The sequence below is a fragment of the Lutzomyia longipalpis genome, chromosome 3, assembly GCF_024334085.1.
Source record: "Lutzomyia longipalpis isolate SR_M1_2022 chromosome 3, ASM2433408v1".
Taxonomy (NCBI): domain Eukaryota; kingdom Metazoa; phylum Arthropoda; class Insecta; order Diptera; family Psychodidae; genus Lutzomyia; species Lutzomyia longipalpis.
In genome coordinates this window covers 2687047-2702518 of record NC_074709.1, presented here as the reverse complement: position 1 = coordinate 2702518, position 15472 = coordinate 2687047, and the positions used below count along the sequence as shown (strand labels likewise).

The 15472-nt window shown below is 36.1% G+C and overlaps 4 protein-coding genes across 7 annotated transcripts in view; 1 reads left to right on the top strand and 3 right to left on the bottom strand.

The window, feature by feature from the left end:
- LOC129794093 (GPI mannosyltransferase 3) overlaps positions 1-15472 on the bottom strand; it is a 1193052-nt gene that overhangs the window by 659747 nt on the left and 517833 nt on the right. The window lies entirely within an intron of this gene.
- Positions 1-15472, bottom strand: part of LOC129794120 (cytoplasmic tRNA 2-thiolation protein 1) — a 1132104-nt gene that overhangs the window by 659747 nt on the left and 456885 nt on the right. The window lies entirely within an intron of this gene.
- Positions 1-15472, bottom strand: part of LOC129794129 (plasma membrane ascorbate-dependent reductase CYBRD1) — a 1128201-nt gene that overhangs the window by 659747 nt on the left and 452982 nt on the right. The gene's annotated exons all lie outside the window — the stretch shown is intronic.
- Positions 7935-10110, top strand: LOC129794092 (uncharacterized). Its single transcript, XM_055834701.1, has 2 exons — positions 7935-9521; positions 9591-10110. The coding sequence occupies exons 1-2, from the start codon at positions 8288-8290 to the stop codon at positions 9989-9991; spliced, it is 1635 nt and encodes a 544-aa protein (XP_055690676.1). The 5' UTR covers positions 7935-8287; the 3' UTR covers positions 9992-10110.

Genomic DNA, 15472 nt, shown 5'->3' with positions numbered 1-15472 from the left:
AGGGAAGTTTCAGATGCAAAAAATAAGAATTTTCAATTTTTCCTTTGAAGTTTAGACATATTTTTGGCTAAAATCAGTTTTTCGCATTTTCTGGCTCTCCTGTTGATTTTAGAGCAAATCTGATTGGATTTTTGGGTCATCCCGTACCCGCAGGTTCGTCGATGAGCCTGATCGATATGTACCAAAGGGAAGTTTCAGATGCAAAAAATAAGAATTTTCAATTTTTTCCTTTGAAGTTTAGACATATTTTTGGCTAAAATCAGTTTTTCGCATTTTCTGGCTCTCCTGTTGATTTTAGAGCAAATCTGATTGGATTTTTGGGTCATCCCGTACCCGCAGGTTCGTCGATGACCCTGATCGATATGTACCAAAGGGAAGTTTCAGATGCAAAAAATAAGAATTTTCAATTTTTCCTTTGAAGTTCAGACATATTTTTGGCTAAAATCAGTTTTTCGCATTTTCTGGCTCTCCTGTTGATTTTAGAGCAAATCTGATTGGATTTTTGGGTCATCCCGTACCCGCAGGTTCGTCGATGAGCCTGATCGATATGTACCAAAGGGAAGTTTCAGATGCAAAAAATAAGAATTTTCAATTTTTTCCTTTGAAGTTTAGACATATTTTTGGCTAAAATCAGTTTTTCGCATTTTCTGGCTCTCCTGTTGATTTTAGAGCAAATCTGATTGGATTTTTGGGTCATCCCGTACCCGCAGGTTCGTCGATGAGCCTGATCGATATGTCCCAAAGGGAAGTTTCAGATGCAAAAAATAAGAATTTTCAATTTTTCCTTTGAAGTTTAGACATATTTTTGGCTAAAATCAGTTTTTCGCATTTTCTGGCTCTCCTGTTGATTTTAGAGCAAATCTGATTGGATTTTTGGGTCATCCCGTACCCGCAGGTTCGTCGATGACCCTGATCGATATGTACCAAAGGGAAGTTTCAGATGCAAAAAATAAGAATTTTCAATTTTTCCTTTGAAGTTTAGACATATTTTTGGCTAAAATCAGTTTTTCGCATTTTCTGGCTCTCCTGTTGATTTTAGAGCAAATCTGATTGGATTTTTGGGTCATCCCGTACCCGCAGGTTCGTCGATGAGCCTGATCGATATGTACCAAAGGGAAGTTTCAGATGCAAAAAATAAGAATTTTCAATTTTTTCCTTTGAAGTTTAGACATATTTTTGGCTAAAATCAGTTTTTCGCATTTTCTGGCTCTCCTGTTGATTTTAGAGCAAATCTGATTGGATTTTTGGGTCATCCCGTACCCGCAGGTTCGTCGATGAGCCTGATCGATATGTACCAAAGGGAAGTTTCAGATGCAAAAAATAAGAATTTTCAATTTTTTCCTTTGAAGTTTAGACATATTTTTGGCTAAAATCAGTTTTTCGCATTTTCTGGCTCTCCTGTTGATTTTAGAGCAAATCTGATTGGATTTTTGGGTCATCCCGTACCCGCAGGTTCGTCGATGAGCCTGATCGATATGTCCCAAAGGGAAGTTTCAGATGCAAAAAATAAGAATTTTCAATTTTTCCTTTGAAGTTTAGACATATTTTTGGCTAAAATCAGTTTTTCGCATTTTCTGGCTCTCCTGTTGATTTTAGAGCAAATCTGATTGGATTTTTGGGTCATCCCGTACCCGCAGGTTCGTCGATGACCCTGATCGATATGTACCAAAGGGAAGTTTCAGATGCAAAAAATAAGAATTTTCAATTTTTCCTTTGAAGTTCAGACATATTTTTGGCTAAAATCAGTTTTTCGCATTTTCTGGCTCTCCTGTTGATTTTAGAGCAAATCTGATTGGATTTTTGGGTCATCCCGTACCCGCAGGTTCGTCGATGAGCCTGATCGATATGTACCAAAGGGAAGTTTCAGATGCAAAAAATAAGAATTTTCAATTTTTTCCTTTGAAGTTTAGACATATTTTTGGCTAAAATCAGTTTTTCGCATTTTCTGGCTCTCCTGTTGATTTTAGAGCAAATCTGATTGGATTTTTGGGTCATCCCGTACCCGCAGGTTCGTCGATGACCCTGATCGATATGTACCAAAGGGAAGTTTCAGATGCAAAAAATAAGAATTTTCAATTTTTCCTTTGAAGTTTAGACATATTTTTGGCTAAAATCAGTTTTTCGCATTTTCTGGCTCTCCTGTTGATTTTAGAGCAAATCTGATTGGATTTTTGGGTCATCCCGTACCCGCAGGTTCGTCGATGACCCTGATCGATATGTACCAAAGGGAAGTTTCAGATGCAAAAAATAAGAATTTTCAATTTTTCCTTTGAAGTTTAGACATATTTTTGGCTAAAATCAGTTTTTCGCATTTTCTGGCTCTCCTGTTGATTTTAGAGCAAATCTGATTGGATTTTTGGGTCATCCCGTACCCGCAGGTTCGTCGATGAGCCTGATCGATATGTACCAAAGGGAAGTTTCAGATGCAAAAAATAAGAATTTTCAATTTTTTCCTTTGAAGTTTAGACATATTTTTGGCTAAAATCAGTTTTTCGCATTTTCTGGCTCTCCTGTTGATTTTAGAGCAAATCTGATTGGATTTTTGGGTCATCCCGTACCCGCAGGTTCGTCGATGAGCCTGATCGATATGTCCCAAAGGGAAGTTTCAGATGCAAAAAATAAGAATTTTCAATTTTTCCTTTGAAGTTCAGACATATTTTTGGCTAAAATCAGTTTTTCGCATTTTCTGGCTCTCCTGTTGATTTTAGAGCAAATCTGATTGGATTTTTGGGTCATCCCGTACCCGCAAGTTCGTCGATGAGCCTGATCGATATGTCCCAAAGGGAAGTTTCAGATGCAAAAAATAAGAATTTTCAATTTTTCCTTTGAAGTTCAGACATATTTTTGGCTAAAATCAGTTTTTCGCATTTTCTGGCTCTCCTGTTGATTTTAGAGCAAATCTGATTGGATTTTTGGGTCATCCCGTACCCGCAGGTTCGTCGATGAGCCTGATCGATATGTACCAAAGGGAAGTTTCAGATGCAAAAAATAAGAATTTTCAATTTTTTCCTTTGAAGTTTAGACATATTTTTGGCTAAAATCAGTTTTTCGCATTTTCTGGCTCTCCTGTTGATTTTAGAGCAAATCTGATTGGATTTTTGGGTCATCCCGTACCCGCAGGTTCGTCGATGAGCCTGATCGATATGTCCCAAAGGGAAGTTTCAGATGCAAAAAATAAGAATTTTCAATTTTTCCTTTGAAGTTTAGACATATTTTTGGCTAAAATCAGTTTTTCGCATTTTCTGGCTCTCCTGTTGATTTTAGAGCAAATCTGATTGGATTTTTGGGTCATCCCGTACCCGCAGGTTCGTCGATGAGCCTGATCGATATGTACCAAAGGGAAGTTTCAGATGCAAAAAATAAGAATTTTCAATTTTTCCTTTGAAGTTCAGACATATTTTTGGCTAAAATCAGTTTTTCGCATTTTCTGGCTCTCCTGTTGATTTTAGAGCAAATCTGATTGGATTTTTGGGTCATCCCGTACCCGCAGGTTCGTCGATGAGCCTGATCGATATGTACCAAAGGGAAGTTTCAGATGCAAAAAATAAGAATTTTCAATTTTTTCCTTTGAAGTTTAGACATATTTTTGCCTAAAATCAGTTTTTCGCATTTTCTGGCTCTCCTGTTGATTTTAGAGCAAATCTGATTGGATTTTTGGGTCATCCCGTACCCGCAGGTTCGTCGATGAGCCTGATCGATATGTACCAAAGGGAAGTTTCAGATGCAAAAAATAAGAATTTTCAATTTTTCCTTTGAAGTTCAGACATATTTTTGGCTAAAATCAGTTTTTCGCATTTTCTGGCTCTCCTGTTGATTTTAGAGCAAATCTGATTGGATTTTTGGGTCATCCCGTACCCGCAGGTTCGTCGATGAGCCTGATCGATATGTACCAAAGGGAAGTTTCAGATGCAAAAAATAAGAATTTTCAATTTTTCCTTTGAAGTTCAGACATATTTTTGGCTAAAATCAGTTTTTCGCATTTTCTGGCTCTCCTGTTGATTTTAGAGCAAATCTGATTGGATTTTTGGGTCATCCCGTACCCGCAGGTTCGTCGATGAGCCTGATCGATATGTACCAAAGGGAAGTTTCAGATGCAAAAAATAAGAATTTTCAATTTTTTCCTTTGAAGTTTAGACATATTTTTGCCTAAAATCAGTTTTTCGCATTTTCTGGCTCTCCTGTTGATTTTAGAGCAAATCTGATTGGATTTTTGGGTCATCCCGTACCCGCAGGTTCGTCGATGAGCCTGATCGATATGTACCAAAGGGAAGTTTCAGATGCAAAAAATAAGAATTTTCAATTTTTTCCTTTGAAGTTTAGACATATTTTTGGCTAAAATCAGTTTTTCGCATTTTCTGGCTCTCCTGTTGATTTTAGAGCAAATCTGATTGGATTTTTGGGTCATCCCGTACCCGCAGGTTCGTCGATGAGCCTGATCGATATGTCCCAAAGGGAAGTTTCAGATGCAAAAAATAAGAATTTTCAATTTTTCCTTTGAAGTTTAGACATATTTTTGGCTAAAATCAGTTTTTCGCATTTTCTGGCTCTCCTGTTGATTTTAGAGCAAATCTGATTGGATTTTTGGGTCATCCCGTACCCGCAGGTTCGTCGATGAGCCTGATCGATATGTACCAAAGGGAAGTTTCAGATGCAAAAAATAAGAATTTTCAATTTTTCCTTTGAAGTTTAGACATATTTTTGGCTAAAATCAGTTTTTCGCATTTTCTGGCTCTCCTGTTGATTTTAGAGCAAATCTGATTGGATTTTTGGGTCATCCCGTACCCGCAGGTTCGTCGATGAGCCTGATCGATATGTACCAAAGGGAAGTTTCAGATGCAAAAAATAAGAATTTTCAATTTTTCCTTTGAAGTTCAGACATATTTTTGGCTAAAATCAGTTTTTCGCATTTTCTGGCTCTCCTGTTGATTTTAGAGCAAATCTGATTGGATTTTTGGGTCATCCCGTACCCGCAGGTTCGTCGATGAGCCTGATCAATATGTACCAAAGGGAAGTTTCAGATGCAAAAAATAAGAATTTTCAATTTTTCCTTTGAAGTTTAGACATATTTTTGGCTAAAATCAGTTTTTCGCATTTTCTGGCTCTCCTGTTGATTTTAGAGCAAATCTGATTGGATTTTTGGGTCATCCCGTATCCGCAGGTTCGTCGATGAGCCTGATCGATATGTAACAAAAGGGAAGTTTCAGGTGCAAAAAATAAGAATTTTCAATTTTTTCCTTTGAAGTTTAGACATATTTTTGTCTAAAATCAATTTTTCGCATTTTCTGTTATTCACCCCCTGTTCAATTCCCTTATAAAAATCTCTGATGCAAGATTTGCTTTGGGGCAATAAACAGATTTCCTAGAGTGCTCAAAAAATTTTCTCTGGATCACTATCATAAAGTCATAATTGATACACTCGCACTTTTTCCTACTGTATGTTGCACAATCTCATAACAATATCATTCAAACAAGTTGGTAATTAATTTGGTTGTTTTCTCCTTTATGTTATGCTTAGTAGATAAGAAACTTGTAAAATAAGAAAATGTTTAATAAAACGTGATTTTCTCGCCACAATTACACTTGGAGATGAAAAGGGGCATGAGTGATGCTTTTTAATTTAATAAAAAAAATGGCATGACTGTGATTTTTTTTGGAAGTTTCTCACCTCAAATCCCGCCATCAAGACCATCAATGTGCAAATACCGTTGCTGAATGTTTTCACAATGAGCCACCAATTGATATCATCCACGGCTTCTTCACCTGGCCACACAAAGTACACGTAGAGGATGTTGGAGATAAGAATGATGAGAATAGCACTTGCTTGACGAACTGCCATCCAGAAGAGGCGCCTTTCATCCTCCTGCGTGATGCTTCTATCCACACCTGGGCCAGTGTGGTGTAGATACTTTGCGATCTTGTCCAATGCACGAGCTCGGCGTCGGCATTGGAGTACATTTAGGGACAACAGCATTGCTGCTGTGAAGAATTGGAGGAATTCAATGGCAACAAATACCCGTGAGATCATATCGGTGACTACAACAGCAGGATGGAAGTGCTGCAGGACCCATTCGGGTGTTAAGTGGACAACATTGATGAGCATGATGAAGGTAACAAAGGTATTTTGGAGGACGGACAGGAAAATCCATACACATGATGGTGAAAAGGAGCAGGGATTGGTTTGCGTGGAGCATGTCATGGAGATTGGGGAAAAGCCAAGAAGGTGCCCCAAAACGGCGAGAGGTCTGAAGGAGCAAACAATACAAACGGGCTTCATGCCTATACGCACGGTTCACTGATCTCTGACTGATTGATGGTATATTGCGTTGAATTTGGGTCACCTTTCTACAAAGCGTAACTTCTTACACACAACAGCACATGCTCAGTTCCAGAATAGATGACGAGGTATAATTTATAGATTAATTGTAATTCACATCGACAACGTAATGATGGGTGAATTTTCTCATGCGCCTTTTCTCACTTCACTGACCCTTAGTGACGAAATGATATTAGAATTGCCAGAGACACTCCTTCCTATACATTTAACAATTATTTCACTGTATCAGGTGAAAAAAATAATTACATTATACTGATGAAGTAAGTTTGAATTACGCGGGGAAATACTTCTTCACACCACATAATAGAATAGATCGTAGATGATAATTTTTTAAAGATCGCATTCATTAGTTCTCTTTCATGACTTGTTGTCGAAGTGATTGAATAATTTTTACGGTTAATTTCATGCAACACAGGTGTTAATGTTAGATTTTAAAGAAAAATATTTATAAAAGATTTTTCTTGATTCTATTATAGAAAATTCCTTAAATTCAATCTAAAATTTTATACATACCAACAGAAGAAAAAATTTTTGGGATATTTTGGTGGGCCAAATTGCAGCTTTTACTTCAGATAGAACCGTTTGGTGAACTTTTCCCTATATACGAATGTAAAACGTGACCTCACCTGACCTCCTACAATGCCAGCAAAGAAGGTCATTGCAGGATAGCCATACAAAGTCACCCTAAGAAATAAATTTCATTAAAAAAATTCTCCTAAAATAATCCAAAAATCAATTTAAATTAAGAAAAATAAATAAAATTAATCCTAAAAGTAATAAACCAATTTTTCCCTGAGCGTGGAAAATCCCTCAACATTTCCTACTTGGCCTTAACACCTTTCGGGATGATTAATGGGTGCAAAAGAGTAATAAAATGAATTATTTCATTGGCAAATTAACCCACAAAACGAGGAACAAGATCTTCAATCATCCGCAGATTGTGTGTTAAATTTGATGTAACAACCCAGGTTCACGATCGTCGGCGGAATGCGTTCTCTTCCCACTGCAGTGATGATCTCTTTGGGTGCATTGTTATTTGGTGTGGAGGGAAACACTTTCACCTCGCTGCATCTCGCGGAGTCCGTCAGTAATTTCGATTGTTAGTAACTTTTTTTTTTTCCTGGTGCTCCACGAGAGGCGGACAATTGAATATCATGCACGCATTGAAGGGGAGGAAGCTGGGTAAACAAAACCTTGTATCTTGAATCGGTTTCAATGACCTCAAAAATCCGACAAGAGTACTTCAGGTAAATGCGGTAAAAAACTTTCTTCTACTCAAATTGGTTTGATAATCACATTGAATGGTTTTGCGGTCTTCTCATCTTTTTCTCCTCCACCTCCTCCTCATCATGCCGCGCCAATCGCGAGAAGATCCAATTCGTCGCTTATGGGGTTGGACGCCAAAGTATATTTTCAAAAGATAGATAATGAAGAGAAGTTCAATGCGGTTCGTGGATTATACAACGCGCGCCATGAGTGGACAAAGGCAATTGAAGGTAAAATGCGAAGAAAATTGATTCCATGAAAGCATAAGTTTTACGCAATAAGCAATTTCATATCTAATTGCGAGGAATTATCATTTATTTAGGATTTATCGTAAACTTGGCTTTAAACTTTGTATATAGAGATTGTTTTGTATCCTAAAAGCTTTTCTCGCTTCTTTTTTTTTCATCCAGTAACTAAATATCTCTAAATTTGTTTTCGTGCTTCAAAGTAAAACTTACACGGAGTCCCAAAGAAACTGTTAAATTTAAAAGAAAAAGGGTCAGGTTAAAGCGAGGAAGCTTTTTTATTTATTTTTTATTTAAAAGCTCAGTATTCGTACAAAAAAAAATAAAAATATTCGTTTCAAAATCACAGTGACTGGAAAATAAAGAAAATAATTCTCTAAAAAAATTTCTCAAAAGTGAAAAATTAAATTTTTTAAAGAAGTTAAAGAAAAATTTCACCACGATGGCACCAAAAGATGATCTTTACACCTTGATTGATACGGCGCTCAGTCTCAATAATATTGTGGATTACAAATCGCTGCACAGTTTGCTTTACAAAATTGTCGATCTTTTGGGGAATGAACAATCAACTCAAAGGAGTCACAAAAGGGCGGATTCATTTGCTCAAGAAACATCATTTGCTGAAGAAAGATCAATAGCTGAAGAACATTCAATTTCTGGAGGAAAATCAGTTGTCGAAGAAAAATCAATTGCTAAAGAAAAATCATTTGCTGAAGAAAAATCAATTGCTGAAGAACATTCAATTTCCACAAATAAAAGCCTCAATCTGACGGAATATAGACAGAACTTGGAATTATTAGAAAAGAGAATAAGTATCTTGGAGACGAGATTAACATTAAAAGAATCATTGTCTCCCAACATTCCAAAGCATTCAATTCAATCCCTCTACTACTCTATGAATTCCTCCGATGATAGTGATCCCTCAAAGGAAGTAAGTTTGAAGGCATTTGAAGCAATTAATCAATCTGATTTGCATTCTCCATGGAAGTCAGATATGGACAAAGACAGCACGGATATTGATTTGATGCAAACGAGTACTCCAGCTAACTCCCGCACTGAAATTAAAAGCTTCCGGTCATCTGAGTCAACTGAAAGGCGATCTGTGGTGTATTCAATGATAAAGGATTTAATATCTGATAGCACTTCACCTGAATTGATGAATCAAAGCAGTAACAATCAACGTCTAGAAGCTCTGGAAAGAAGAATGAATGATGCTGAAATTAAGTACATCGGTTTGCAGGAGAAATTGGCAAAAATAAATTCCTCAAAAGGTGATTTGCTTGAAGGATCATCGGTTGAAGCTTCTGAAAGTTTCATGCATGAGGGCACAGAAGAAGTGAAAATAAAGCTGAATGATTTGGAAATTAATTACAAAAATCTCCAGGAGAAATTAGCAGTAACAGATTCAATTCAAGAAAAACTGCAGGAGAAATTATCAGTGGGTGCATTTGAAAATATCCTTCATGAATGCAGGGATGCCGCGAGAAAAATGGATGATAGAGGACGAAATGAGAGAATTGCTTTCAATGCAAAAGTAGAAGATTTTTCGCAAAAACTTGCTACACTTGATGCAACAATGATGGATCAAATAGATCATCTGAAGAATCTCTTAGCTGATCAACTTCTACAGCTTGAGGGAAGAATTCGAAGAATGAAGAAGATTTTCGAAGATCAAGGTAGCATTTTATGTAATTTCCAGGAATTTATCTTTATTTTATTCTTTCTTTTCAAATTTTTTGTTTCAGATCCCTGTTATGCAGCTGGTGGAAAAAATAAAGCCTTGGGAGACTTAGCGTGCATCTCATGCAATAGGTACGTCACAATGCGCCTTAATGAACAACAATGCCTCAGCACAGTTCTAGGTAAGCCCCTAACAAGAACAACGCAAGGATGCCCGGAGACAAAGAAATTTGAGAAGAAAACTTCAGATAATTTTCGTGAAGGTGAAAAGCGTTTAGCTGGTGGAAAACACACGATAATTTCCTCATCGGATAGACAAGCACATATGAGTATGCGAAGTGAGGGGGCTATAAATTCGAATGCAATGCGTTTAATTTGTATTGACACACAGACTCCTTCTAATTATGGTACACAGAGAATTCTGGGTGGGATTATAACAGGTGTTTTGGCCTCGAAAAATCAATAAAAATTAAGACTATCTTCCAGTGATGCTGTTATCAGGAAAATCGGGAAAATCAATGAAATTTATTTCTACATAGTAAATTTGTACAAAAAATCTGAATAAAAAAAATTGTAAAATTTAAATTCTTAATAACTTACCTTACTATTTTTTTTAATACCTGAAACTTTCAAATTTTTGATTTTTAATTGAGATTATTTAAAGTCCTAAAAATAAAACAAGAAATGTTTTATATTTTTAGATTTTAAAATTCAAACATCTTTTAGAAATAAAATTTAAAGTCTTACTGTAAGCTCATCTTAATTCACTTTTTCGAATATTACATTTAGGTAAACTCAGCAGTTACTCAGGGATAGCCTGTAAGATTGATTTCTATTTCTTATTAATAATTAGAGTTTTATTCCTTCTTCAGTTAAATATACCTAAATTTTAAAAAGCTCGTTTTTAAATTGAATTTAATCCGAATATTTAAAATCATTTTTCCTAAAAAAAATGATCATTTTCTCATTTTTTTTCTCAAAGTTTTCTCACAAAATCCATCAAATAATAAAACCACATAAAAGTTCTAGTCTCCAAGAATAAGAAGAAATTTATTTATGTGAGGTTTTTAAGTCACTTTAACACTGTGTTGAACACTTTGTACATTTTGCAAAATGCCAATTCTCATATTCTTTGAATAATATATTTTGTAAAACCACAAAAAGGCATTTCACGATTGTTCCCTTTTCACCTTGGAATTGGGTACACAGAGATGGTGCGCGCGCTTTTCCGCTCCATAAGATTGTCTTCACCTCCTCATTAATCTCGAGGTAGAAATTTTTTTTTGCACTCTGGGTCCTCAATCAGTCACGAATCATTGGATGCGGTGGAAACAAAGACATTTTGTCGTGCAATTAATCAATCGGTGTGACGAATCCCATGTGAACAGGTCAAAGTCATCAAGTTGCATAAAATATGCGCGAAAGAAAAGCGCTTTGTTTAAAAGAGAAAAAGTCGCGTCATCAGTAAATAATGCGACGCAGAAGGAAAAGAAATAGCAAACTGTCTTCCTGGGCAGCAGCAAAAAGCAATAAACATCCATGATCAATTTTTTTTATGTAATACTGATGATTATTGTGCGATTGTGGATTCGAAGAAGGTATTAATACAAGAAAAAAAGAAGCGGGAAATGATATTCGGTAATTACAGAATCTGAAATGATTAATTTTTTTCCACAACACTACTTTTCAGCACCTTCCGTTGCCTCTTGCAGCAAGCCTCATGGCAGGTTTGGAGAGATCTGCAAAGTTACATACATATTGTACGTACATATTTATAGCATTTTCACCGTCAATTTTCTTGTCACATCGAATAAAGAGTTGGCAGTTGCCCATCATCACTCACCTCAATTTGTTGAACTTGTAATTGATCAGGCAAATGTACTCGGAACAGCGGCACTTGGTGTTGGAAACATGCAGATTAGCACTCGCCACGCAGTCTGATGCGAGATCCTGCACAATAAATTAAAAAACAAAAAAAAGGGCACAATGATTAATGATAATCTCAACTAAAGCACCTGTAATTGCACTATGCGCTTCTTACGTAAAATCTCGGTGGTGACTCTAGAAGAATAATCTGGCTGAGTCGCGAGGGTTTCACACGGTTCTCCACTTCCGCTTTTCCTATTACAATGAGGCACACGCACAAGAGAGAAAATGCGAATATTATAAAAATTTATGCGAACAAAATGTGGATAGAAAAGACGATGGCACAGTGACAAACCGAGTTGTTGAGTGACGCTGACAAATTGCACGAGAATCACAATGATGAGGAACTCCTTAAGTGGCATGATGAGGACAGGAGATGCGAAACTGCAGAACGGAGCGCGCACTTGGACGACACAGAAATCCACTTGAAACTAAGCGCGAATCCCAATGTGATGAACCCATCAACTCCACGCCATCGTCTTCTGGATGTGCCTCTTTATGGTGAACTGGTGGCTGTGTTGAGGATTCTGTCTGTCGCTCTCTCATCTGCAGAACGTGAATCTCGCGCGCTCACCCAGACTCCGCGTTCTGCATCAGAGCTGAGAATTCTAGCTACAAGATTTACTTAATTAATAGCTCTTTGTACAGCACGTGTTCATCATACGCGTGATCCATATTAAATTTATATGTTTTTCCTGTAATTTACCATCATTAATTCCAACATTAATTCACTCTTCACACCTCAGACCGTTTTATGTGCCGATGTTTTCAGGTGGATTAGCATTTTATTTGTTTTCTCCCAAATGACTTTCAACTGCAATGATGTTAAATTGTTAAAGGCGTTAATGCCCATTAATGGGAAATTAAGTCACTTTAGCAGCCTCTTAAAAAATATACTAAAAAAAATGATTATTACATCGTAAAACAGGGACAATCACGAGCAATGTAATTGACTCTTTTTAAACAATCTTTTGTGAAAATAATCACTTTCTCTCTCTTTCATTTTATTTAAAGGAGTTTATTCATTTTCTTTGGGAAAACTTCTCATTCGAGGCAATCAAAAAGATAAATAAGAAATAACCAAACAGACTTCGCATTACATTAGTGCAGAACTCTATAAAGATTTGCCCAAAATTAGAAACAATGACGTCACTATTGTGATTTTTGACCCTTTTAATTCACGAAGTATGAAAATAAACAAAAAAAATTATCAAAAATCATTGACGAAGAATTAGCATACATTAAATTAAAATTAATTAAAATCATTAATTAAAATTAAAAGTAAAGAAAAAAACACAACAATTATGTCAAGTTTTACGATTAACCCTGTTAATTTTTCATTTTTAACGTTTTTTTTTATTGAATTTCTCCTTTCAATGCATTAGGGTTTTTATTGTCAAATTCTTGGGACAACAGACACATCCTTAATCTGGATGGATTCCTCTCTGTCTTTTCCCAAGATTGTTCTTTTCCACTGTGAGAGAATGGAGAACCGGTTAACCAATTTTAATGAAACGGAGCGCGCGCAAAAAAAAGCTTCAGCAACATATTAATTTGTGTGAGAGAAAAACATCCACAAAAAGTCACCATCTCGCGGGTTCTTAGCGATGTACAAAAGAAGGTTCTGCGTATGTTTTTGTGCCCCAACGTCCATCCCATGCGAGCATCTCAAGCCTGGTCATTGATTGATGCCAAAAAGAGCTTGAAGCGCAGACACGGCAAAAAAAGGTCGACAGGTAACAGTTAGGGGTTTTGGCGGATTTTATCTTCAAACGGAGAATTGTTTTTTTTTCCTGCTCATCTTATTCCAAATTGGTCCACTCCTTTTGGCATCTGCAAAAGAATAATTTGCGCGCAATGATGTGGAGGCAAATGGGGAAGAAGTATAAATCCAATTTGGAATTCAGATATAATATTCCTGCGAAATGATTACAGAGAGTGATGTGAGAAAGCTCTTTTTCCGTGCTGTCCTCCTCTCCAATTACCATCGCGCATTCAAATCACGGAAGAATGTGATTTGAAGGAAGTTTTGCTTGATTATTTGAGTCACCTGCGCATATTCCAAGCTGTCCAAAGTCATTAAACTCTCGCACTTTTTTTTTCAAACTCTTTTTCTTTAAATTCATCCAAATTATGCATGAAGAGCAGGAGAAGATAATACAACGCGAAAATTTTCAGGAGATTTGGTTAATCTTGCAAAGAGCGTTATTCACAATACATACAGTAAGTCCCCCGCATGTAACCAAAATTGGTTTTTAAATTATTGTAGGGGATCATTAAAGGTTCAAAATAAGCGTGGTGATTTCCCGGAAAAGCGCTGGGAAACCTACGAATTTTCCGGTTTTAGGTGTAACCTATATTGATTTATTTCTCAATTTCTAGCAATTGTAGAATATTGCGATTGGCGTCAAATGAAAGCTATATCAATGCTTAATATTATATATTAAAACCATTTTCCAAAATGCACAAGAAGGTGAAAATTCGGAAAGATTTTCCGAACACGCATTTTTCTTTCGCCTCCCATTTCCACAATATTGCATGGGACCACCTGGAACATCCCTCATTTTGTAGCTTTTTTAATCCCCTTTCATTTGGTATAGCACTTGCTGGGGAAATCTGCTGGGAAAACTGTTTTTTTTTTAGTGATTTTCAATGTTGGAAAAACTCACTATTCGAAGGCTGCAATGTTATACCGGAGCTCACACCGACTTAGCCGATTTAACAATGCAGCCCTCGTATTGCCATCTCATCAATATTGCATTAGTTAGAAAGAGACAACACGATTCCTCTTGAAGCTTTCAAAGCTAAGCTAAGCTGCTGGGAAAACTGTTTTTTTTTTTTAGTGATTTTCAATGTTGGAAAAACTCACTATTCGAGGGCTGCAATGTTATACAATGTCATAACATTGTATAACATTGTATAACATTGTATTGCATTGTTAAATCGGCTAAGTCGGTGTGAGCTCCGGTATAACATTGCAGCCTTCGAATAGTGAGTTTTTCCAACATTGAAAATCACTAAAAAAAAAAAACAGTTTTCCCAGCAGATTTCCCCAGCAAGTGCTATACCAAATGAAAGGGGATTAAAAAAGCTACAAAATGAGGGATGTTCCAGGTGGTCCCATGCAATATTGTGGAAATGGGAGGCGAAAGAAAAATGCGTGTTCGGAAAATCTTTCCGAATTTTCACCTTCTAGTGCATTTTGGAAAATGGTTTTAATATATAATATTAAGCATTGATATAGCTTTCATTTGACGCCAATCGCAATATTCTACAATTGCTAGAAATTGAGAAATAAATCAATATAGGTTACACCTAAAACCGGAAAATTCGTAGGTTTCCCAGCGCTTTTCCGGGAAATCACCACGCTTATTTTGAACCTTTAATGATCCCCTACAATAATTTAAAAACCAATTTTGGTTACATGCGGGGGACTTACTGTATGTATTGTGAATAACGCTCTTTACAAAGTTTGGGGTGTTTGAACTTTAGAGTTCATCACGAAGACACTTCCTCCGAAAAAAAAACATCAAAATAAACGAAAAATTGTGAATCAGCACGGAATTCGCGTCTTTAAGGAAAAGAATAAACATTCGGCACCTTTGTAAGAAATCTGATTTGGATTTTATTTGCTTTTAATTGGGCATACGACCTGTTTTTGTTGACCAACTGACGCTAAATGCACGACATGATTTGCATTTTATAGGTATTTTGAACCAGTGATGTATGGTACAATGTGTTTCATTTATAACGCATTTTATTTAAAAATTTTAATTAAATTTTTAATTAAAAATAAATAAAATATTATTTTATATTAATTAGTATAACATAATTGAAAATTTATTCAGTGGAGAAAAATTGATTTTTAAAATTTTCTAGTTAGTTGCAAAATAGTTTGAAAATTAAAAGATTGATATAGACAAAAATCATAATAGTGACGTCATTGTGTGTATTTTTGATTAAATCTTTGTCGATCTTTGTGGCAAATGAGAAAGTGCTGGCGGTTTCCTATAATTTTTTA